A 26,477-nucleotide genomic window follows, 5' to 3' on the forward strand; every position below is an offset into this window, starting at 1 on the left:
AAAAGTTGGGGGTGGTTTGTGTTGGGGAAGGCCTGTGATTGGACTGCAGAATTCACTAGGGAGGAGGAAAGCAAAAGTAAAAAGCAAATAGCTAGGGCGAGGGAATAGGGGGGAAGCCATCTTCACCCCCCACCCCAACGCACACACAATTAAGCCTGGAAGCAGCGTGCAACCACTAGCCTGGGGAGGGTCCACATGTGTCAAGGGTGAGGGCAACAGATGCTGGACCCAGGGAGCTCTCTGCCACAAGCCAGTCTGCAAGGCCTCAGGGACCAACATACCAACAGTTGGACTTGATCACTAGCTGGCAAACTGAGCTCATGCATCGGGTGGAATAACAAGCGGACTTTGCTCTCTGCTGTGCAAAACGCTGTTTTTAGAGGATTTGCCACAGCAGTGGATAGAAAGCAGGAGACCACCACTGGAACCCTCGAGACTTCTTTGAGGAGAGCCACAGCGTAAGAGATTACCCTGGTTGGTGTTTTGCAGGATGATGGTGGCCCTTCGAGGAGCTTCTGCATTGCTCGTTCTGTTCCTTGCAGCTTTTCTGCCCCCGCCGCAGTGTGCCCAGGACCCAGCAATGGTGCATTACATCTACCAGCGCTTTCGAGTCTTGGAGGTAGGTGGCATCTGTACACCTTGGACAAGGAACAGGCCTCCCGGAAATACCTTATTTTACCCATGTTTCTCTATCTACTGGGTTGTATTTTTCCCAGATAACAAATGACACATTGCCAAAGTTACACTTCAAAATGCTCATAATCTAGCTGTTTAGAGCCCAACTCCAGTGTCCAGTGTGCCACTCCCAGACCTTGAGCATAGTTGCACTGTGTGCTCTGATTTGGCAGTTTGTCTCGTCTGTAAAATGGGGATAACAGTAGAATTTATGTTGTAAGGCTATTCTGAAGATTTAATCCATAGCTAAAATACTGCCTGGCATAATAGTATGTATCTAAAATGTTATTATTCACCATAGTTCATTTTTTAAAATATGAAACTTAAAAATGTTGGTCACTTTTTCTTCATGTTTAGTGTTGCAGGCTGATAATGAATTTCAGCTTTTCTTTTTGTCTTTTATGATAAACCATTAGGTCACTGTAAAAAGTCATGATATTGATGTATTGAGAAGTCTTAGTTTCTTTTGCTGAACTGGATTTAGATTTAGAAATGAGCAGATTTTGGCCAAGTTAAACAGAAAGAAAGCATTCGGGCTGCCACCTCATTAAAATGTGCAAAACCCAACATTTTGGCGGCCTGGACAGGCTCCCAGGGACAAACGTAACCCTCCACCCTAGCCTTTGCCACACCCTGGCACTGACTATTCATACGTAATGACTTGCCTTTGTACACGCTAAACTGATAAATTATTTATCTTCTTTCAAAGACACTCCTATTGCTAATAATTATTTTCTACATTTTCCTGAAAAATCTTCATGTCCAAATTACATATTCTTCTAGTTACAGTCAGGGTAAAGTAATTCCATACAGCAGGCCGAACACATTTCCTAAGGGCGTCCAGCCAACAGGCTGAGGCCTGGAGGCAGTGGCTGAAGTGTTCCCAGACGAGCAGCCTCTTGTGCTTCTTCACTTGCTCCCTCCTGAGCCTCACCTCCTTAGAAGTACCAGAATGATGCTCACCCAGGATCCCTCTGCATTTAGCACCGACTTGCCTTGGGAGTAAAGCCAGCCAAATCCCTGCAAATTGTCTTTCAATACCTTAAGAACTTGTCAAGGGTATAAAGTACAGACTAATCCTTTTATAGTTATGAATGTGGATTTGAAAAAGACAAGATCTTCCCACCCCAGTCCTGACCTGAGGTGAAGCTAAGTCGCATGTGGCAGTCACCGTTGGCCAGCGCAGACACTTAACAACACAGTGATAGCATTCCCAGCCTGAGAAGCCAGTGTCAGAAGGGTAGGAAAAAAGAGGGTAGGGATTTAGGGAAGTATTTTGGGTCTTTCTGTCTTTCTCCCTTCAAAATAAACAGCCTTACATATTGCTGTTTGGAGCATACATTTTTACATTTGTGGACAGCATTTTGATAAACTATGGCAAATGAGCTTTAAGTCGACATTCTCTTTGACGAAGCAATCCCATTCCCATTCATTTGTTCTTTTGTTCAGCAAATATTTATTGAGTATTATTATGTGCTTGGCCCTGTGCCAAGTCCTAGGGATGGATATTCTGGAAATCTGTCTTAAAATAATCTGATGAAGATGTAAATACAAAGGTTTTTTTTTCCCTTAAAATAATCTGATGAAGATGTAAATACAAAGTTTTTTCTCAGCATTGATTGAATGACAAAAAATTAAAAACTATGTAAATATACATCAAAAACAGTCTAAGAATAAATAACGGGATATCAACTCAATGGAATGTGCTCATTAAAGTTATGGTATAGGTATACATTAATTGGTATCTAAGTATGTTCACAATATATCTACAGGTGAAAAAGATAATACAAAACATATAGTAAAATCACATTTTAAAAATATATTTACATATGTATGACTAAATGCTCGGGAAAACTTTTAAAAACTGATATACTAAAGTATCAATAGTACCTTTGAATTTAGGAATTAGGGGTGATTTCAATTTTTCTCCTATTCGATTATGTATAATTTTCTAATCCTTTTCTATAAATGATAGCTATTTATATTATTTGGGTAATTTAAATAACAAGCAATAATTTGCAAATTTATTTTCTGTTTGAAGCAAGGGCTGGAAAAATGTACCCAAGCAACAAGGGCATACATTCAAGAATTCCAAGAGTTCTCAAAAAATATATCTGTCATGCTGGGAAGATGTCAGACCTACACAAGTGAGTACAAGAGTGCAGTGGGTAACTTGGCACTGAGAGTTGAACGTGCCCAACGGGAGATTGACTACATACAATACCTTCGAGAAGCTGACGAGTGCATAGAATCAGAGGACAAGACACTGGCAGAAACGTTGCTCCAAGAAGCTGAAGAAGAGAAAAAGATCCGGACTCTGCTGAATGCAAGTAAGAAAACTGCATCTTTTCCTAGCCCTTCTAGGGGCTATCATGCTCAGAAACACACAGACTCAGAGCAGTCAGGGAGCATCGTAGAGTAATGACAGAGCTGGAGGTGTGCTTTTGTGTGCATTGCTGAGAGAGAAAGCTATAAAGAGAACAGGTGTCCAAAGGGAAATTCATTCTCAGAAAGCCACTCTTTCTTTCACACAGAGTGCCTAAAGACTCCATAGAAGGTCAAGACTATAGTGCCAAAGGTCAGCCCAAGGAGACCACCTCCTGATAAACCTTGGTTTGGTGGAGATGTGTGGTCCCAGATTTTTTCAGGGAAAGTGGCAGTTTGGTGGATTCTACATCCAGTACCCAGGGTGTAGATAGCATCTGCAAACGTACCAAGAAACAGTCTTAAATTGGAAATGGCAACAGCCAACCCTCAGGGCTGGGAACTGCAGTGAATTACTACTGTGTGTGCTGTCTGAGATGGTGATAGGCATGGGATGTGGTCTAATCTTGTGATCCATCAGAATCACTTCCAGGCCATTAAGAATAATGTGTAGCAGCTCAAATTATAATAAACAGTATCAGGCAATAAACACACAAATGACAAAGAAAAATTTTCTGTGCATGAGTCTATTTCATTAAAACAATGAGGGAGACAAATCTCCCACCTCAGGGTTTGTATTCTAAGATGTTTTCATTACAAATAGGAAGACTTTATTTACATGCTAATTACATCTGTTCCAATTCAAGAGCCTCCATCAGGGAAATGACATATAAGCTGAGTGCCATCATTGTACTAAAAGTTTCACGTACCTTCTCAATGAAATCCTTCTAAGAACTTCATGATCATTATAAGGAAAAGAGTCTTCCTAAATGAGGTGACACTTGGTCTGATTTTTGAACAAAGAAGTTAGAAAAGAATGAGCAGAGGGTACTTCAAGTCAGGGCACAATATACCAAAGGCATGAGGGTACTGTAGCACCTTGACATGTAGACCCGCAAATATGGCTGAGTGAAAGCTTTTTAGAGAGGTGATAGTAGGAAAACTAGGTTGAAGAGCTCAGCAGGACCCAGTTAATGAGAGACCTTGCATGCTAGATAAAGGAAGTTGAAGCTCACTGCAGAAACTACAGAGAACTATTGAGCAATATTAAACAAGGGCATGATAAGAAGGAAGAGGGTAAAACTAGAGAGAGGAGACCAGTCAGGGAATGCTGCAATAATTTGGGCAACAAGTGAGAGTGTTGGCATTAAGTGTCATGGGACAGAGAACAGGTGGATTTGAGAGCCATTGAGAGTTAGAATCCACATGGCTTTCTGACTGCTAATTAAAAGTAAAGGATGAGTGAGAGAGATGAGTTTTGGATGTTTCCCAGGTTTTGGGCTTAGGTCATCGAATGGTTGGTATGAAATATATTGAAATGGAAAACTCAAAAGGAGTTTGGGAGCACTTATTACTGTATGATTTTTTTAGATCATTTATAATTTTGAAACTGTTTAGTTCATTTATTGGCTCACAGCTTATTTCCTACCTCCCTACCTGTAATGTCAGCTCTATGAGAACTTGGAACCCCAGTTTCACGTTCAATGCTGTGTCTTCAGTGCCTAGAATGAGGTCTATTCAATAAATAGTTTTCAGTGAGTAATTAAACAATTAAAACAAATAAATGAATGGATGTAGGGATTGTCAACACAGGCAGAGGGCTTAGTCAAGCTTTGGAGGCAAAAAAAAAAAACCCAAAAAACATCTTATCTCTGAGTCAGAAGAAAGAGAGGAGGGTGCCTTGCCTATAATATGAAGCAATAGGTCAAGTGAGCAATCCTTTTTGGCCCTGACTTTGTCCTGAGATGAATCATCCTCAAAGAGGGAGAAGCTGGGGGTAAGCACAGAGTGAGGGAAGGAAATAGGCCAACCGAGATGAACAGGGGCTTCCTAGAATCCTCATGGAGAGGACTGGGTGCTAATGTGGCCTGATCTAGAATGTGTCTGAACTTTCACACTGGAGGGTCAGGCAGGACCCTAAGTCTGAATAGTTGTGCTGAATTGTATTCCTGAGCTGTCCCTGGTCCCTGGACACTCTCAGCCTATCAGGTGTTGAGATTACCCCTTCCCATTCCAGCTAGAGCTCAGTGGAGGTCCTGAGACTGGACTTGCTTTTTCAACCCCCATCCTCTGCCCCTCAGATACTGCACTTCTGAAATATCCCCTCTCCTAGCTCTGTGGTATATGAAAACATTTCTGAACCTATCAGAGATTGCTGCATCCCTGTCTGTTGCCTCTGGAGCTCACATTTGATGCTGTGTTGGTTTGTAAATCAGCCAATACTTCTTGCCTCCCACTACTGTATGGGCCCTGTGCTGCACAGGAGGGATGGAGGACCAAGTAGGACACATCTGCATCCTGCTCTAGCTTCCTTACCATTTCTCTTGCCTCCCACAGTCTGCCTGCTGTCATGTAGACTTTCCACAACACAAAATAGATCATAATTCTCCTCTGTGAGGAACATATTTTTGTCATTTACCATCAATTATCAACAACAAAAAAATCCATTGAAATCTCCTAGCTTTCTTTTACATAAGAAAGACCCTTTACAAAGTGATGCAAGTTGATCTCCAGCTCCTTCTCCCATAACTTACCCAAATGCGGTTTAAATATACATATACATATATTTATGTATGTGTGTATATATGTATATATTTAAATGTATATTATTAATATATATTTATATATATTTTTCCTAGCAATCCTTTGTGACTCAAAAATGCTGTGAATTCTTTGTGAAGACCTATGAGGGTAAGGATAGAGGTGAGGGGGCTGCCAGGCAGATTGGCCTACAGTACTCCTGGAGCACTTCATTCATTCCTCTCAGGGAGCATCTCACATACCCGACCACACAAGTCTGTATGTGTTTGACTCCTCAGTCATTCCACAAACATACTGACATCTTCTTTTCTGCATTCACAGAGTCTAGGTCATGCCCTCCCATGGAGATGGCCACAGAAATTGTTTACAGAAGAAATAATGATGGCAGAGGCCCCTGCAGAGCTTAGTTTAGGGAAAAACAAACCTAGAAACAAGCACAACTGTGTGATTAGTGCCCTTCCAGCTTATTATTTTTAGAGGTTCTCTATCTATGAGTAGACTTTGGAAAGTCAATTTATTCCCCTGTTAGGTACTGTTTTGTATTGTATGTATTATGCACACTCCTGCTTTTTACCATTTCTTTTAGTAACTATGCCTATATCGGTTCTCATGCTGTACAACGAATTACCATAGGTTTAGCATCTTAAAACAATACACGTTTACTACCTCAGAGTTTATGTGGGTCAGGAGTCCATGCATGGCTTAGCTGGGTCCTCTGCTGGTACTTGTAGGGCTGGAACCCTCAGCTCCTACTTGTAGGGCTGGAATCCTCAGCTCCTACAGCCTCTCCTTGCCGTAGGCACTGCACAACACATCTATTGCTCCTTCAAGTAGATGGAGAGTGCTTCTCTTTAGGAAGCGCCTAGTCCCTTTTTTAAGGGCTTTTATGTGATTCAGCCAGCCCACCCATAATTTCCTATTGATAACTTCAAAATCAACTGATTTGGAACCTTATTTTTATATGCAAAATTCCTTCACCTTTGTCTTACAATGTAATGCAATCACAGAGTGTTGTCCTGTCATACACGCACAAGTCCTGCCCATACTCAAGGGAAGGGAATTACACTGGGCATATACACCAGGGTGTAAAAATCCTGGGGACTGTTTAAGAATTCTGCCTATCACAATGCTTTAGTCTGATAGGCTCAGCTGGTGCTACTAATTACCTGTACTTGCCTTCTTCCTGGACGACTCTGATCTTCCTGTCTTCCAACCTTGGCCTATAGAGACTGTGCCAGTTACAGACCTTTCACTAAAATCCTGAAGACTCAAGTTAGCGCCCTTCTGTGGGCAAAAACCATGGGATTATGGGCTAGGAAGGCATTGCTAGAGGTCAGTTCAGAAGGTTTCATTCATATGTATGCGTTGTCTTAGAGAGTTTGTAAACCCCTACAGAATAGATGATGCAACTTTCTTGGAAAATTTAACCTTATATCTCAGGAGACTTCCAGGAAATTCTAGTACTAATTTCAACGGTTCTCACTTATTTTAGGAATATTATTCAGGCAACTACTAAGGGCCAAGTACTGAGAATAATAAGATAAAATGGCTCTATAATTAAGCCATTCCCTAGAAAGCTGTTCTCAAATCTTCAACCTTTATTTAGAGATTATCCCCAAATGACATTCACATGAGGGCTTCAACTCAGGGACATTTTGGGGGTAGGTACAATCTTAGAATCTTAACTCTCTCTTCCACTTTCCCACTCTTCCCTCTCTCTCTTCTTCTCTCATTTACACACATACACAATTTAGGATGCAAAGAAGTGAACACTATTTGACTATAACACTAAGTCTAACTTATTTTTAAAAATTATTCCAAGTCTTTGAAACTATAACTATTATTAAAATAAAATTTTGCATTGTACTTTATAACTTATGACAAAGAATCATTACCTCAGACACCCAGATTAAGAATTTATCCAACTAATACTCTTTGGAAGATTCCACAGGCTGCATTCTTGTGTGCATACAAGTATTAACCTCTTTTTAACTTGTAAATAGTCTGTGAAGAAAAATTCTCAAGGCAGTCAAAATAAGCCATTATGGCAGATTTTATTTTATTTCCTATTGTCATCCAGTTCTTTTTATTGCAAGGGTGCATGAAAGTTACCTCAAGTAATTTTCACCCTGCTGAATTAAATAAGTCATATCTTTTGCTAGATCATGTTTCAAATAAGAAAGTCTGTTGCAACATATTTAAAGCCTCCGGGATCTATCCAGGTTTTATAAGTGTGCATGACCCATATTCAAAACCATTAAAAGCAAAACAACTAAACAAAAATCCCCGCTATTAACCAAATAAAATGTATCTGTTAGCCAACTCTCAAGGTCCATTAGTTTGTCATGAGCAGAACAAAATATGAAAAGAAGTATAACTAATTTGCAACAGATGTGTTTACCACAAAAGAAGGGATTGAAAGTATAAATGCAAGTGTAAGTACAGGTGTGTGTGTGTGTGTGCACGTGCGTGTACATGTGCCTGCGTACACCCAGCTATTTCTGCATTCACGGGGACAGCAACATTGGAGGTATGTGTAGAGTACAGCTTATCCTGTGCTTTCCCTTGGAGAAGCCACGCCCATGGATCACTGTGCTGGGTTCAGAAAGACCTACGTACATAGCACTTCTTTTGTTTATCCATCTGAAAGGCCTGTGGGCTATGAGGATACCTCCAATCCCATCACTACGGATTCTCACAGAGGGTTAGCTTGTGGATCCAGGTGCCCTGAACATCCACTCATTCTCGCTATAACTTAATTGTTTTATTTATTCAACAAATGTCCAACTGAATTCTAGAAATATGTTGGCATTGTGCCAGGCATTAGAGATGGAATGTTGGATAGGATAACATTCTTGTCCTCAAAAAGCTTACGGCCAAGGGGAGAAGCTGTCTAGACAAATTCAGAGTGATAATGGCTCTGATGGAGGGATGCAAAGGATGTCACAAAAGCACAGGGGACAGGCATCAAGTAGATATGGTCAGAGTTGCCATGTAGATGGGGGGATTACGGAATCTTGAAAGTAGCCCTCAAGCTGAGTTTTAATCATGGAAAAAAGCTAATTAAGTGGAGAATCAAGTAAAGGGCATTTCAAGAAAATGAAACAGCATGGTGCAGCACAAGCATAATTGGGCTCGGTGTGTTTGTGGAGCAAGTTGTTCAATGGAGCTCAGGTGAAGGAGGAAGTTGTAGAGGCGATGAAAGGACCAGACATGAGCTAAGCTCCTTTGTGCTAAACTAGTTGACACTTGCAAGCTGTAGGGAATCAGAATAATGTGAACAACGGCAATTAATATTACTGAATGTGTATTATGTACCACATAATCCTTAAACATTTTACATATCTCACTGGACTATGTCATGCAATACTCATGATAACCCTGTGAGATAGGTACTGTATATTATCTCCCATTTTACAGATGAGGAAACAAAGACACTGAGAGGATAAGTCATTTGTCCAAGGTCACACAACTAACAGATGGCAGAGCTGCAATTCGACCCAGACAGGCTGGGTCCTGCACACACTCACCTCTTCCATTGTGCTGTCTGCATAGTGGTGATAAGAATGGGAGTCTCGGGGCTCAGAGGAGGTTCATTCTGGCCCCAAGGTGCAGAGCAGAATGGCAGTAGGGGAGGCTGAGGGGACACAGAAGAGACAGGCTGAACCCAGTGAAGCCATCTCCAGGACTGCTAGGGAGGCACATGAGGTAGGAGCCTTCTGTTGTGAGAGTAGGTGCCTGGGCTCAGAAGTTCTAGCTGTTTCTGATCTTATCATGGGTCACAGTATGAAGACCATGTTAGTTTTCCTGGTCACTATTGGATGATGGTTCCCACTTACAAACAGACTGGTTTTAGATTCTTAAACTCTGGCCAAGAAGGTCCAATTTTCTTTCCCTACCTCTTGTTTTTTAGTTCCCTGCCATTTCTTCATTGACTTTTAAACAATAAAATTCCCGTGCTTTCCCCACTTTTTGCTCAGTTAACAGAATAGTCACACACACACTTTCCTGGGCTAGAAATCTTCCCTTTGGCCCTCGTCCGACTGGTCACCATATCCAGTAGATTTTTCCTTGTGAATCTCTCTCAAGTGTACTCTTTCCACCTGCACTGCTCTCTCACCATCTCTAGTCTTGATTCCTATGAAAGCCTCCTCGCTGACCTTCCTGCCTCCCATTTCTCCCTGTTCTAGGGCTTATCCTATATTGCCACAGAGTAATCTTGCCAGAGTTACCACATCGCTGCTTTATCCCCTTCAATGGCAACCAAAACCTGCAGGGTAAAGCAACCCCCACAAAATAACATATAAAGAAAGTCCTTTACAACCTGACCCCTACCAGCCTGACTCTCTTTGGTTTAAGTATGAAAGTAATATTTACAAGTTAAATAAAAACTGTGACCATGGTATCCACTATATGTGTTGTGCTTACTTTTATCATAAAAGTGGATAAGAAGCCAACAATTGAACACGGCAACTTTGAGCATCCCTCAGCATCTTGTGCCGCTGCTGCCTATCCCTATCTGTCTGGTGCTCTGTCCATCTCTCCTGCTATTCTGAAAACGTAAACTATACCTCATGCATGCCTGAGTCATTTATGCTGTGTTCCCTAAGTCTATCATTGTGCGTAGAACAGAGAAGGGGATCAATCTTTTCTGACCTGAAAGAATCGTTTATTCGAAAGTGGAGGAAACTATTTGCCAGAGATAGCATTCAGCCCTTAAATCTGATGTCTTGTCTGATGACCACAACAACCCTGCTAGGTCGATACTATTATAGCTCCTTTTCAGATGAAGAAACTGTGGCTTAGAGAGTTTCACAGAGCCCATCTCCTCTCCCTACATTCCTGCCACATACAGGAGTATGCACCACCCCAGACACACTAGATCCATCTCTGCCTCTGTGTCTACTCACAATCTCCACCCCACCCTGTATCAGTTATCTGCTGCCACGATAATGCTACATAGCAAACCACGCCCAAACTTAGTGGGTTCAGACAATAATCGTTTATCATTTCTCAGGGGTCCATAGGGTGGCTGGGTAGGCTCACTTGTGCACCTGCAGTCAGTGGCACATTGCCTCGGAACAGCTGGGTGAGGATGGCCTCAGCTGGGGTGACTGAGCTGCCCTCTGTGTGGCCTCTGCTCCTGTATGACGCTAACCAGGCCCGGCCTCATGACGGAGGCAGATGTCTAAGAGAGAAAGCAGAAGCACACAAGGTCCCTAGGAACTTAGCCTGGTCACTTTAACACTTTGGTGTTCCAAGTATGGCTCTGAAGCTCACCCATCTACTATGACCTCTAGTTATACCCATATAAGGCTTTTCATCTCAATGCTCATGGAAACGGGCAGCAATCAAGCCTGATTTTAAAATATGCAAACATCTACATGAAAGCAATGAGTCAGGCATTGGTATGATTAGCAGTTTTGAAGAAGTATCACCAAAGAACCAGCGAGAAGGCGGCAGCAAAGTTCAGGTTCAGGAAGCAGGCCCTAGACTATCACATGTTGAGAAAGGATAAAAAGAATAGGATGAAATGAGATGTACTTCACAGGAAGAATCCATGGGGAAACAACAAAATGACTTTGTGTCTTCTAACTATACACAGGCGAATGGCATTGCCACAGCTAGAAATTGAGAACATTTCCACCCTTTTCAGTTTGGAATATTACAGGAAACACACACACACACACACACACACACACACACACACTGCAAAAATCAGCTCAGTCTTTAAATGAGAAATAAATAAAAACAAGAAGTTCATAATTATAACCTTGGAATGGTTACAATGTTGTTGCAGTCAGATAATTGGTGGAAAGTGGAAACTGATCAGAAATTCCCCAGAGCAGCCTAGGCAACAAAGCCAGACACCATCTCTATAAAACATAAAAAAATTATCCAGGCATAGTGGCATGTGCCTGTAGTCCCAGCTACAATGTAACTGGGAGGTCTAGGCTGCAGTGAACCTTGATCATGCAACTGCACTCCAGCCTGGGTGACAGAGAAAGACCCTGTCTCAAAAAAATAAATTCCCCAGAGGATGGCCCATTTTCATGCTTTATGTGAGTGTTGACGAGCCTGGATGCTTTAAGACAGTTCTTAAACTGTCAGGTTCAGAAACCCTTTACAGTCATAAAAATTATTCAGGCCTCCAAATAGGTTTTGTTGAGGCTGGTTATAACTATTGACCATTTATCATATTCATAATTAAAATGGAGAAATTGTAATAATATGTACCAGATGCTATTCCAGGATAAGACATGCATCTGTGAAAAGAAAAACAGATAAGACAAAGCCCCTGCTTTATTTTTCTTTCATTTTTTAGAGCTGACATTCTTTTGAGGGAGGCCAAACAATAAATATGTTAGCAGATAAATGTATAATATGTAGACAGAATATAATAAGTACTATAGAGGAAAATAAACTAAGGAAAGGGGTTATGGAGACTTGGCCTCTTCCAGAAGGAGGCATTGTAAGGAAGTTGTCTATGTTGCCTGTGTTGGACTCCAACTGTAGGGACCCCATAGTGGAGCCAGGCTGGACTCACACTCATACCTCACACATCTTCGCAGCTTCCACACTCTCCATTGAAGTTCTCAACTTGATGTTTTTGGGCAACATATATCTATGCATGTGAAAAGCCACGTGTCAAGTCTGTTTCTTTTTCATAATTTATTGCTATTATCAATAAAGCTGTTAGGGTTCAGGACAGGGTGCCATGGAATACTCTGAATTTAGTGCTGGAAAGCTAGAAAAACCTATGGTATGGATTTAATAAAGGATTCTGTGTGATTCACTAAAACCAACATATAAAGCACTTACTGTATGCCAGGCCCTGTTTAAGCTCTAACCCTGGGTTCACAGCCCTTCTGCAATGCCAAATTGCCCCATGGCTCACTGAATTTTATACAGTACCTATTTTCCTACTACCCATCCACTGAAGCACTCAGCGAAATATCACCTGCTAATCTATTTGATTTCTAGGCTGGCACAGTATGAATTGGGATAGCAAGTTTGGAAACTGACAAACTCTGCATAATCTGAATCTAATTGGCTTCTGAGTTTGGAGAGTAAGCAGTAAATTGACTACTGAGGCAGATATATATTGTGTCCCAGGCACTTAGGATAAATAGAGTCTAAAGTGCTTGCAAGGAAACAAAGTGAATAATCAATTCTAGTTCAGCATAATAACTGCCCTAGAAGGGGTTGCACAGGATGCTTTCGGCAGATGAGAATGACCTAACTGCTCTGCAGGAGCAGAGGATTTTGTTTTGAATAATGAGCAGGTGTATCCCAAGTTAGCAAATGAGAGCTAAGGAGAAGTCTGAGCAAAGTCTAAAACTTGTGGGAAGCCATGGCAGGTTTGGTGACTAGTGACTAGCGTGATGAGGAAGTGACAAGAGAGGAAGTTGATTAAGCACTCTGCATGCTATGCTGAGATATCTGAAACTCATTCCGTGGGCAAAATCATGAAATACCCCTAATTTTTAGAATAAGTCCATGCTGACAATTTTATAGATATTTTATATCTGACTACAAGTATGAAAGCCGTCATCTTTGTCATCTCAGTGCCTACATCCTACCTATCAGCTGATTAGTATTGACAAATGTTTATGAACATGAATACAATCTAGATGGTTGAAAAAGTCAAGTTTTATAACAGCATTTCAGGAAGCAGTCAAAATACTCAGGCTTTTAAGAGAATTCTCTTCTCTTTAATGAATTCATCACTCTTCCCAAGCCAACCTTCTCTGCTGCTATCTCATGTACCCTATCACCCCATTTTTGAGTCTGATTTGGTATCAACAGGTTCCCTCAATTGAATCAGTTTTCTAACTACTTATATCCGTCACTATTTGGATAGTTCTCATCTGGATCATACTTACAAACTCATTACCTGGTATCCCTCTGTCCTTCCCCATCCCCAAGCCATTCTCCACCAGCAGCCAGACCAGTGTTTCTGATCCTTAACTCAGACTGAGTGACTCCCACATAAAGTAATACGTCTCACCAGATATGGAGAGTGTTGCTATTAAATCAGGGGAAAAGTATTTAAAAGATTAAAGTAAGTGATATTTGTGTATGAATTTACAAGTTATATGAAAAGATTCAAATAAGTAATACTTGTGTATGAATTTACTGTGAGGCCTTGTGCCAAATTCTATCCTAATTGCTTGTCTGCAATTCTGCCTGAGGGGGAAACCCAGATTCTCATTCTCTGGTTTGCCAGGGAAACCCTGCATGTCATTGTCTCTGTTAAAAAAATTTGCATCTTGGCTGGACCCAAAGGTTTCAAATTTATTTCCCATCCCTCCCCAACCTTTTCTTCCTGCTAATTATCTCTTCTCAAGAGAAGCACAGCAGGGAGTTTTAACTTACCCTTTTACTTGAACACTGTAAATTAATATATTATCCTCAAATTCCAAAAGAAAAGGAATTGATAAAACCTACAGAGTATCAGTGCTGAAAACTGCATATAGAGAGCATCCAACCTAAACCTCTTGTTTTACAGCTGGGAAAAACAAGGTTGGGTTGACAAAGGGACTTTTGGGGAGACACACAGAGCCAAAGGCTGAGTTCAGACCACTCACATCTCTGATTCCAAATGCTGGGTTTCATCTACAAAGGAAGGAATAGGAGAAGCAGAAGGAACATGGGGGGAATTGTTTTTTTTTTTTTTTTCCCAGAACTATGTTTCCCTGACCAAAACCATATATCCACTCTTGTGTTACTTCTCCAAGGGTTCTGCATTAGAAAAGAAGAGGGTAAAATAAGCAGTTTGTGTTGGTTTCTGCTGTATTTTATTTTATTGACTGATTTATTGTTTTGTTTTGTTTTGTTGTTGTTTGTTTGTTTGGAGACAGGGTCTCCCTCTGTTGCCCAGGCTAGAATACAACGATGCACTCTCAGCTTACTACAGCCTCAACCTCCCAGGCTCAGGTGATCCTCCCAACCTCAGCCTCCCACGTAGCTGGGACTACAGGAGTGTGCCACCAAGCCCAACTAATTTTTGTATGTTTTGTGGAGTGAGGTCTCACTATGTTGCCCACATTGGTCTTGAACTCCTGGACTCAAGGGATCCTCCCACCTCAACCTCTCAAAGTACTGGGATTACAGGCATGAGCCACTGGGCCCAGTCATTTCTACTGTATTTTAAATGAACATTTTATTATGGGAGAGACATTAATAGACCTTGCTCTTAGACACAGTCCCTCCGTAGCTGGGCTGCAAGCCTGTTGGCTTTTCTTCAGGCAAGAAGGATGGGAAGGCTGGGGGCTTCCTAGTCAAGGCCCCTAGTCTGTGACTAGGTCTCAGAGAGCCCATTGCCCTCATCCACCCTTCTGCACACCCAGATGCTATTCATCCTTTCCCTCCACATACATACATACACATCACTGTGCCCTTGGGGCTGGCTGGAGGGGTCCTGACTGGCTGCCTCCCAGCTCAGACTGAGCTCAGAGGACCGCATCCCCCTTTATGGCTGTGTGACCTTTCCAGGTAATTTATACAGGCCTTAATGTTTTCTCATTTGGAAAATGAGTATTGAAACATCTACCACTTAAGCTTATTGTAAGAATTGTGAGTTCTACATTTTAAACTTATATTAAAACATCATAGTATCCCCCACCAATATATAAAATTGTCAATTAAAAATAGAAATTTTAAAAAGTTAAAAAAATAATTATTATATAGGGCTGGGCATGGTAGCTCACATCTGTAATACCAGCACTTTGGGAGGCCAAGGCCAGGAGGATTGGTTGAGGCCAGGAGTTTGAGACCAGCCTGGTGAACGTAGCAAGACCCTATCTCTAAAATAATCAAATAAAAAATGTTTAAAAACTTAAAAAAAAGAACTATATTAGTTAATGTAAAGTGCCTAGCACAGTACCAAGCATACTATATGTCAGATATATTTGTTGGATATTTATTAACTTCTCTAGCCCTTGTGCTTGTTCCTTAATAGGAATAGCTTCTGGGCTTTTCTCACAGCCAATAGACCTTCCCTCTTACCCCATAAAAGTCCTCTATGGTCACTCACAGGCTTAAACCCTTACTCATCCTCTGTAATCAGCATAGAATCAGGGAAGAGCAGAGGCTTCACATGAGACAGGTTAGGCTTGGGAAATGAAGAAAGCTCTTTCGGGCTCAGGTGGAGGGGTGGCCCTAGCAAACAGGGCAGATCATTCCCCATCCTTCTGCACTGCAGCCTATGGACCCCAGTAGCTCAGTGTGTCAGGGGGTCCTTCTGTTAGCTGCTCCTGCAATGCATAAGGTTCCCTGTTGTCCCAGACTTCTCCACACTCCCCAGGGCTTTGGCTTCCTATAACCCGGGCTGACCCAGGACAATGTTGACCCAGAGGCCACAAGAAAGCAACCCCTCAGGCTGATGAACCATGTCAGCAGGGGAGCATGGGGGCAACTGATGGCTGAGAGACTTCTACAGCTTGCCTCCAAGTCTGGCTCTGGCCACAGTGTGAACCAGGCAAGGCTACTGTGTCCCTGGGAACAGCCAGTGATGTCATGACCACTGAAAGGACTGACTTCTCTGAGACTCAGCTCTTCCCAGCTAGGGTTGCTCCCACCCCCACTTCTGCCATGTATTCCCTTCATGAAAACCTTGGGTCAGATTTTTTAATGGAATAATGGGTTTGAAAGTATCTTAAAAGCTTTAAAGTACTTTACAAATTATTATTTACTTAAGATGGGCCTGCAGTCAGAACTCTGGAAGTGCAGTAATATTTAGACTTTAGAATAATATCTGCTTAAATGAGACTATTTTTAAATTCATTCAACAGATATTTACGAACCCCCAACTCACTGAGTTAGGCACTGGGACACGACACTATCCATGAAGATGAAGGAGCAGAGACTAGAAGCCTGGGAGCGGGAGAGAAGGACAATGAGCTAGTAAATAAAACAGATGAAATAATTAAGAATATGATAAGCAATCTCAAGGAAATAAGAAAAGGGCTAGAGTAGACAATTTTTGGGTGGACATATTTACATAGTGTGGTCACAGGAAGCCTCTTAAAGACATAATATTGAAAATGAGACTTGAAGGCTAAATAGGAGCTAACTGTGGGAAGATCAAGAAAAAGAGCACTCTAGGCAGAAAATTGCAAGTGCAGGAGCCCTGAGGCAGAAACACACTTGACATCCTGGCAGGATGGAAGACAACCAATGTAATCACAACACAGTGAGCAAGGGGAGAAAGGTATCAGGGAAAGTCACAGAGAAAGGCAGGGGCCACGTTATGTAGATTCCTTAGGCAAGGGTTTAGGATTTTATTTTAAATATGATAGAAAGGGTTTAGCCAGGCCAGTCACATAATTTATGTTTTCAAACAGATCACTCATACCGCTTTATGGAGAACATACTAACTATAGGTAAGTAAGAATAAAATCAGGGAGACAAAGTGGAGACTATTACAGTGGTCTAGGCAAAAAGTGATGATTAATGGATTCCAGGGAAAAAAGGTTGAAAGTGAGATGTATATTTGAGTATTTGCATGTAACATTATAATTTTTCTTTTTCTTTTTTTTTTCTTGGCGGAGTCTCACTTTGTCTCCAGGATGGAGTGTAGTGGCATGATCTCGGCTTACTGCAACGTCTGCCTCCCAGATTCCAGCAATTCTCCTGCCTTAGCCTCCCAAATAACTGTGATTACAGGAATGCACCACCATGCCTGGCTAATTTTTGTATTTTAAGTAGAGATGGGGTTTTGCCATGTTGGCCAGGCTGGTCTTGAACTCCTGACCTCAGGTGATCTGCCCAACTTGGCCTCCCAAAGTGCTAGGATTATAGGCGTGAGCCACCGCTCCTGGCCTTATGTGACATTATAATTTAAAGAGAAGTTATACTATCAGGATTTGCTGGTGTTGGAGAATAGAAGGAAAGAAATCAAGGATTTCTAAGTAAGAAACTTGGTTTATGGATCTTGCCTGAAATGGAAAAAGTAGGGAGAAAGAGAGTTTGGAGGATAAAAGTAAGAGTTCTGCTTTGGACAGGTTAAGTTTGAAGATATCCAAGTAGGGACATTGAATAAGCAGGTAGATAAATAGGTTTGGGACTAAGTAGATATCCAGACAGGGGCTGAAGATACAAAATTGGTATTCATCATTATTTAGAACTTCCATGGTCTCAGAGATAGAATGGAAAGACTTAGAAAGTGATTGTAGACAAAGAAAAGAGGAGGCCTGAGGATAGAGTATTTAAAAGAGGAAGATGAGGAGAAACTGGCAATGGACACCAATAAAAAACAATCCAGAAAGATGGGAGGACAAACATAAGGGGGATATCCCAGAATCAGGAAGAGAAAGAGTTTCAAGGGAAAATATTGACCAAATAATCAAATTCGGCTGTAAAGTTGATAAGGATGAATCCTGTGAATTGACCCTTGGATTTGCCAACATGGAGGCTGTTGGTGACCTTGACAGAGACTGATTCAGAAAAATGGGCAGCAGAGTTTAGACCAGTGGAGAACTGCAGTCTGATTAGAATGGCTTAGAGGATCATTGGAAGTAAGGAAACGCCTCTTTCAAGGAGTTTTAATATAAAGTGGAATAGAGAAATGGGGCCATGCTAGTAGGTTTTTCCAGGATGGATGATTTACTGAATGATCCAATAGGGAGGAAGAGACTACTGAGGTAGGAAAGGGAAGATAATTTCAGGTGATAAGTTCTTGAGTAGGTGAAAGGGTAAGAGATCCACTGCAAAAGTAAAGGACGCAAGAAGGACGGCAGAGAATGCAGGGTCAGGAGCAGTTTGTTGATGGATTTGGTTGTTGAAAATCCATTATTCATTCAGAAAATACGGAACTACTATATGCCAGATGCTATTCTAAGAACAAGAGATACAGTAGTGAATGAAACAGATAAGACAAAGCTTATACTCTCACGGCGTTTACATTTTATTGAGGGGAATCAAGCAATAATATGCTAATGACAAATGTATAATATGTCAGACAAAATAAGCACTATGGAGAAAAATGATCTAGGGTAAAGGAGTCCCTGGAGAGCTGGAGAAGAGGGTTGCCTTTTTTATAGGGTAATGGGAAAAGGTCTACATGATCAAGGACCATTTGGAACAGGCCTAAAGGCAGCAAGGGAAGAAGCCATGTAGATATTTGTTTCCAAGCAGAGGTAACAAAAAGTGCCAAGTTCCTGGGGCAGGAGTGTGTTTGGTACAATCTGAGAAATAGCAGAAGTCAGTGTGGTAGAAAAAAATGAACAAGGTGGAGAAGTTGTAGGGGACAAGGAGTGGAAGAACAGAGAGAGAAGCAATAGGAGAACAGCTTACATGTGGCTTTGGAGGTAAAGACCCAAGCTTTATCCATTTCACTCTGAGTGAAATGAGAAGCCAATGGAGGGTTTCAAGCAGACACAGGACATGATGTGACTTACATTTTAAAAGCATGCCTTTGGCTGCTGTGGGAATTGGACTATGGGAGGCAAGGATGGAGGCATGAACACCATATAGGAGACTGCTGCCACAGTAGTCCAGGCAGGAGATGGTGCAGTTCTCCTAAGATTGCTTCTACTTTCTCATGGAGTAAGTGGGAAGATCTCCATGCGAGGGTATGATGGAGGCTTGCAGGGAGATGAGAAAGTGTGACAGTCATATGGAAAGCGTGATAGGACTGCTGCCCACAGCTGGCATATAACAAGCAGTTTGCTAACATGCTTGCTTACCTCCGAACCTCTGGGACCCATCTCACTGTGCATCTCTCTTCCTCCTGTCCAGTCTTCTTTCCTTCATTCTGTTTCTTGTCCTATGACTCCAGCTGACCTTCAATGGGCTTTAAGAACCCAAGCACTGATTAAGAAAATGACAACCTGCTGACACATCCAACTTTTTTTTTTTTTTTTTTTTTTTTTGAGACAGGGTCTGGCTCTCTCACTCAGGCTGGAATGCAGTGGCATGATCTCAGCTCACTGCAACCTCTACCCCCTGAGCTCACATGACCCTCCTACTTCAGCCTCCTGAGTAGCTGTGACTACAGGTGCATACCACTACACCCGGCTAATTATTGCATTTTTTTGTAGGAATGGGGTCTCACTCTGTTGCCCAGGCTGGTCTTGAACCCCTGAGATCAAGTGATTTATCTGTCTTGGCCTTCCAAAGTGCTGGGCTTACAGGTGTGAGCCACGGTGTCTGGTCCACATCCAGCTTCTTATACCAAAGCCTTTCAAAGGATTTGAAGGAGCTCCTCAGAGTGCTCAGTTGTCCTTTAAAGACTTTATCTAACTATCATTCCACCACCTCACACCCAGAAGTCAATGAGGGAGGCCCAGGATTCCTATGCTCTTATTAAGACTACTCTTTCCTACCCATAATAGAAACTTCAGCAGGATTTGCGGTAGACCTGCAAGTTTCCTCATGCTCCTAGCAAGACCACCACTCCCTGCTTCCATGACATTGCTCACCTCACAACAGATGGCCTGATAAGGCAGTCTCAACAAAAGTCCACAATTGGCTGGGAGTGGTATCTCACGCCTATAATCCTAGCACTTTGGAAGGCCAAGGCAGGAAGACCACTTGAGTCCTAGAGTTTGAGACTAGCCTCGGCAACATAGTAGACCTCATTGCTGCAAAAAATAAACAAAATTAGCTGGGCCTGTTGGTATGCATCTTTAGTACCAGCTACTCAGGAGGAGGAGGTGGGGGGATTGCTTGAGCTCAGGAAGTTGAGGCTACAGTGAGCCAAGATCATGCCACTGCACTCTAGCCTGTTTAATAGAGTAAAAAGCTGTCTCCAAAAAAAAGTCCAAAATTAGAACTGATGACCGACTTTTCTTGAAATGACCAGTAGAGCTGATCTTATCCTGATTCACATCAATCTTCAAGGAGGAAGAACTGACCATGCTCCAGGAAGATCAAGTAAAATATGGACATAAAATATCTATTTGAGTTTTCAGTTATGAGGTTCCTGGTAACATTATAAAGAATAATTTCTATGGAGTTATGGTGAAGTAAAAGAATGGGAGGTGAAGATGTAGATACAGAGTATAGCCTATTCTGTAGGAGAAGCTGGCTATAAAATGATGGAAAGAGATAATGAAGCAACTAGAAAAAGGTGCCTAGTTGAAGGTGAATTGTTGTTGTTTTAATGTAGGCTAGATGCTTATAAGCTAAGGCTAAGAATCTAGTAATGAAGGAGAAATTAAAGATAACAGAAAAGGGATAATTCATCAAGGAAGTCTAGAAGAAGCCAGGAAAAGATGAGATCACAGTACAAGTGAATGTATTAGTCTTGGACAGGAGAAATGACACAGTTTCTTCTAAGATGTGTGTGAGGGTAGCAACAGGGGAACAACTAAAGAAAAGTTTATAAGTGAGGAGACAGGAAGTGAAAAGAGTTCATGTCTAATGGTATTTGTTTTTTCAAAGGAATTAATCTGCTGTTGGTGAAGGGACTGCCCAGGGCAGGATGGGTGGGGCGGGGTAGGGAAGATATTAGTATTATGTGAAGATGGTGGGCTAACCATGAAGACCAGTATGGTATTTAGGGCTCAGTTGACACTGGAGACCCCTTATGTCTAGTGGCACCAATATACACCATTGTGAGATTTTCTCCTCCATCAACACTCAACTCCAGGACAAGGCAGATGTTTGAACTCATTCTGGGCCAGGGACTTTTGTTGGGTGGATATTGTGGCATAACTAGGGGTTGATGGGTGAGAATGCCAGTGAGAGAGCTATTACAGTGGTTTAGGCTGTATAGGAAAGAAAACAAGGTCAAGAGAGGGCTGATGACCTGGGAGAAAGTAGAGGCCAAGGGACTGGAAGGCATGAGCAAAGGAGTGAGGAATGGAAGAATAACCATGGTGAGTGGGATACTGGGGTTTTCGATTTCAGATATGGAATAGTTGTTGGGAATGGGAGATCAGAGTATAACCCTGGAGAAGGATGCTAATGTGGTTTAAAAGTAAGTTTCCATGGAATTGAAGAGGTGGACATGCTCCATGCATATAGGGTAGTGTCCTGGAGAATTGCCAATGATTTAGACTGGGAGGAGTTGACAGCATGAGACACAAAGCATGAATACTAAAAAAAGAGATTTTGCTGTAGGTGGGAAGAATAGTAGCCTGAAGTGGCACTGAGGAGCTAGAAAACTGTAACTCCTTCATTTTACTTCACTTTTCTCCTTTCTTCCAGTTTAGATCATTTATCATCCCATTTGGATTAAAGAAATAATCTACTAATTGATTTCCCTGATTTTGGTCTCACTCCAAATGTCCATCATACACAGGACTTCTAGCTTAACCTTGTGGAACAGTCTTGACAGCCTTTATTTCACTCCTGCTCAAAAACTTCAGTATCTCTCCATCTATGGAATAAAATCCAAATTCCTTTGCCTGGCCCTTAAGGTTCCAGGCATAGAGATGGCTTCAATCTACTATAATTGACCCTTGGATAATGTGGTTGCTAGGGGTGCTGACCCTTGTGTGTTGAAAATTTATGTGCAACATTTGTTTTTTTTTTTTGAGATGGAGTCTCGCTCTGTTGCCAGGCTGGAGTGCAGTGGCATGATCTTGACTCACCACAACCTCCGCCTCCTGGGTTCAAGCGATTCTCCTGCCTCAGCTTCCCAAGTGGCTGGGACTACCAGCACGCACTACCACACCCAGCTAATTTTTGTAGAGACAGGGTTTCACCCTGTTGGCCAGGATGGTCTCAATCTCCTGACCTTGTGATCTGCTCACCTCAGCCTCTCAAAGTGCTGGGATATTACAGGTGTGAGCCACCGTGTCCAGCCTATGTGTAACTTTTAACTCCTCCAAAACTTAACTACGGATAGTCTGCTGTTGACCAGAAGACTGACTGATAAGGTAAACGTCGATTAACACATATTGTGAATGTTAATCTGGTCCTTTCTTATTTACAAATCCAGAAAAAGAGAAAGCTGCCTCTGAAGTAATGCATTATAGCTGGGAGAAAGAGCACTGCAACTTTATTCTAAAAATAAAGTAAGCTAGAGAAAAGAAAATGTCATTAAGAAAAGCATAAGGAAAGAAAATAGATTTACTGTTCATTAAGTGGAAGTGGATCATCATAAAGGTCTGTATCCTCATCATGCTCTTCACACTGAGTAGGCTGAGAAGGAAGAAAAGAAGGGGTTGGCTTTGCTGTCTCAGGGCTGGCAGAGACAGGAGAGAATCCACATTTTAATGAGATCTGCACAGTTAAAACTCATGTTCAAGGGTCAACTGTACTTTGCTTTATATATCTAGTTTGAAGCAACATCAAACATTAGCTTGTATTGGTCTAAACTCTACACTTCTTTACCTAATCTTAGAGTACTTTCCTGAAAGTGGTTTTGTTTGCTGTCTGGAATGCTTCTCCACTCCTCTCTGAGTATTCAACTCCATTTATCCTTCAAGGACCAAATCAAATACAGATTCTTCCCTGCATCAAATGACATTTCCTTTCTCTATTCTTAAAATTCCACTTTACTCCCTATATTCTAGTTAGTCCTGGACTTAATAGAAAGAACCATGCCCAGTTTATGCTCATAACCCCAGCTCATAATACCTCGCTCATTATCTTGCTCCTTGTAGGTATCCGGTGTCTGCTAACTATATGCATTCATTCATACATTCATGAATAAATAAATAGAGCTCTTATAATGTTGTAGTCATGTTAAGGGTCAGAATCCTTCACTAGGAGAGAATCTCCTCGAGGTGTAGGGTTGATATTGTATTTTTTATCCTCCATACTTAGAACCATTCGGAAACATTGTAACCTAAGTACACAGTACAATAAAATCGTGGTAAATGGAATTGAATTAGTGTCTTCACACCTAAGTCATTCTCACTGTGTCAATTCCAAGTGCTCTAGACAGTGAACACGGTCTATGAAACAGCAAATACCTGTTAATATCCTGAAGTGAATAAAATGCTGACTCTTAGAACTGGATAGAAAGTCCCTTAACAGAGACCATTTATTTATCCTTTCATTCATTGAGTCATACAATGAATTGTGGTTGATCTATATACAATAACTATTATAGACACTAAGGAAAAAACAATCTGTGAAAATAAGGAGGTGAAAGAATGGGCTTAGGTTCTTGCTGGGATTTAAATGCCCTTTTTCTTAAGGAAACAAAATGCATGCCTGTGTTGCATTTTCACTCTAGGATTTTCCAAGGGAAACCCTTCTTCTAAGGACTGTCATGTCACAGTAGAACTGAAAATATTCCCTACCAGTATTAAACCGGAAAGGAAACAAGATTTACCAAGCATAGTGAGCCTTCCAGAAAGCAGACAGCTCATGTTTATAAAGTAACCTCTCCTTTTTCTCCTGTTTGGCCAGGCTGTGACAACATGCTGATGAGCATAAAGTCTCTGAAAATAGTGAAGAAGATGATGGACACACATGGCTCTTGGATGAAAGATGCTGTCTATAACTCTCCAAAGGTGTACTTGTTAATTGGATCCAGAAACAACACTGTTTGGGAATTTGCAAACATACGGGCATTCATGGAGGATAACACCAAGCCAGCTCCCCGGAAGCAAATCCTAACACTTTCCTGGCAGGGAACAGGCCAAGTGATCTACAAAGGTTTTCTATTTTTTCACAACCAAGCAACTTCTAATGAGATAATCAAATATAACCTGCAGAAGAGGGCTGTGGAAGATCGAATGCTGCTCCCAGGAGGGGTAGGCCGAGCATTGGTTTACCAGCACTCCCCTTCAACTTACATTGACCTGGCTGTGGATGAGCATGGGCTCTGGGCCATCCACTCCGGGCCAGGCACTCATAGCCATTTGGTTCTCACAAAGATTGAGCCAGGCACACTGGGAGTGGAGCATTCATGGGATACCCCATGCAGAAGCCAGGATGCTGAAGCCTCATTCCTCTTGTGTGGGGTTCTCTATGTGGTCTACCGCACTGGGGGCCAGGGCCCTCATCGCATCACCTGTGTCTATGATCCACTGGGCACTATCAGTGAGGAGGACTTGCCCAACTTGTTCTTCCCCAAGAGACCAAGAAGTCACTCCATGATCCATTACAACCCCAGAGATAAGCAGCTCTATGCCTGGAATGAAGGAAACCAAATCATTTACAAGCTCCAGACAAAGAGAAAGCTGCCTCTGAAGTAATGCATTACAGTTGGGAGAAAGAGCACTGTGGCTTTGGCAGCTGTTCTACAGGACAGTGAGGCTACAGCCCCTTCACAATATAGTATCCCTCTAATCACACACAGGAAGAGTGTGTAGAAGTGGAAATACATATGCATCCTTACCCAGATGTCACTGCCTTAGGTATCTTCCAAGAGCTTAGATGAGAGCAAGAGCATATCATTAGAAAAGTTTCAACAATGTCCATTACTCCCCCAAACCTCCTGGTTCTCAAGGCTAACCACATTCTGATACAGCTTACTTCAAGCCTTTTCTTTTACTCCCCCCCCCCAGCATTTACTGTAACTCTGCCCTCTTCCCTCCCACAATTAGAGTTATATACCAGCTCCTAATATTCACCACTGGCTTTTCTCTCCCCTGGCCTTTGCTGAAGCTCTTCCCTCTTTTTCAAATGTCTATTGATATTCTCCTATTTTCACTGCCCAACTAAATTACTATTAATATTTCTTTCTTTCTTTTTTTTTTTTTTTTTTTTGAGACAAGGTCTCACTATGTTGCCCAGGCTGGTCTCAAACTCCAGAGCTCAAGAGATCCTCCTGCCTCAGCCTCCTAAGTACCTGGGATTACAGGCATGTGCCACCACACCTGGCTTAAAGTACTATATCTTATCGAGGTCTAACCTCTATTTCCCCTAGCCCTGTCCTTCCACTAAGCTAGGTAGGTGTAATAATAAAGTGAAAATGTTAACATTTGAAAACCACTTTCCAGGTGTAGAGTGTTTGCACATCATTTAATTCTCATCTCACCCTTGTGAAACATGCACAAGTCTTTACAGCTGTCATTCTAGAGTTTAGGTGAGTAACACAATTACAAAGTGAAAGATACAGCTAGAAAATACAAATTCCGGTCTTTCCATCGCCCAAGGAAACATCAAATATGTATGTTTGTTCACCTACTCTTATAGTCAATGTGTTCATCTTTTCAGCTTAAAAATAACAGTCTGCCCCTTTAGCCAGTTTTCATGTCTGTGCAAGACCTTTCAATAGGCCTTTCAAACAATAATTCCTCCAGAAAACTAGTCTAAGAGTGAGGACCCCCAACTCTAGCCTCCCCTTGTCTTGCTGTCCTCTGTTTCTCTCTTTTTGCTTTAAATTCAATAAAAGTGACACTGAGCAAATAACCCCATCAGGTTATATTTGCCCACATACCCTAAGCATAAAAGCTTTCTGGGAGTGCTGCTTGTGTTAGGTTTACAGTGAATGATTTCCAACACACTGAGGCCCTTAATAAATATTCTGGAATCTGGACAGAAGTCATACAGCAGGCAAGCGACTCTGCCACAGCAGGCATGCCCTGTGGCACCGAGGGCAGCATGCCTCTTGACAGGGGCTTCCTCAGTGTTTCCCACGTGTTTGTCCAATTCAGCTAAGTTCAAGTCACAAGTGCAGGCTGTGGTGCCAGTCTGTGTCACGTGCTGAGGCCTCTCTCTTTCCAGGTTGGTCACATGAGAAAGTTTGCTTTGTGTGCTTGCAGCTGTTTTCCTGTCTTTGCCAAGCCCAGGCTGGGACCATAGGCAGTGAAGAGAAAATGTTTTTTTCCATAGCATTTGAGTAGATCTTTGGCAAAAGGGAATTACTCAACCCATGGATACAGTGCAATTACCCACAGTTCTAACAGAAGGGTACAGAGAGCCCATATCCTTTGTGGAATGAGACAGGTATGAATAAAATAAATGTGATATTACCTGCCCTA

The 26,477-nt window shown here is 41.9% G+C and overlaps 1 protein-coding gene across 1 annotated transcript; it reads left to right on the plus strand.

The window, feature by feature from the left end:
• Positions 1–26,477, plus strand: OLFML1 (olfactomedin-like 1). Its single transcript, XM_011971665.1, has 4 exons — positions 1–249; positions 490–619; positions 2,717–3,005; positions 23,956–26,477. The coding sequence occupies exons 2-4, from the start codon at positions 491–493 to the stop codon at positions 24,744–24,746; spliced, it is 1,209 nt and encodes a 402-aa protein (XP_011827055.1). The 5' UTR covers positions 1–249; position 490; the 3' UTR covers positions 24,747–26,477.

Source organism: Mandrillus leucophaeus, unplaced genomic scaffold (assembly GCF_000951045.1).
Source record: "Mandrillus leucophaeus isolate KB7577 unplaced genomic scaffold, Mleu.le_1.0 Scaffold1237, whole genome shotgun sequence".
Taxonomy (NCBI): Eukaryota; Metazoa; Chordata; class Mammalia; order Primates; family Cercopithecidae; genus Mandrillus; species Mandrillus leucophaeus.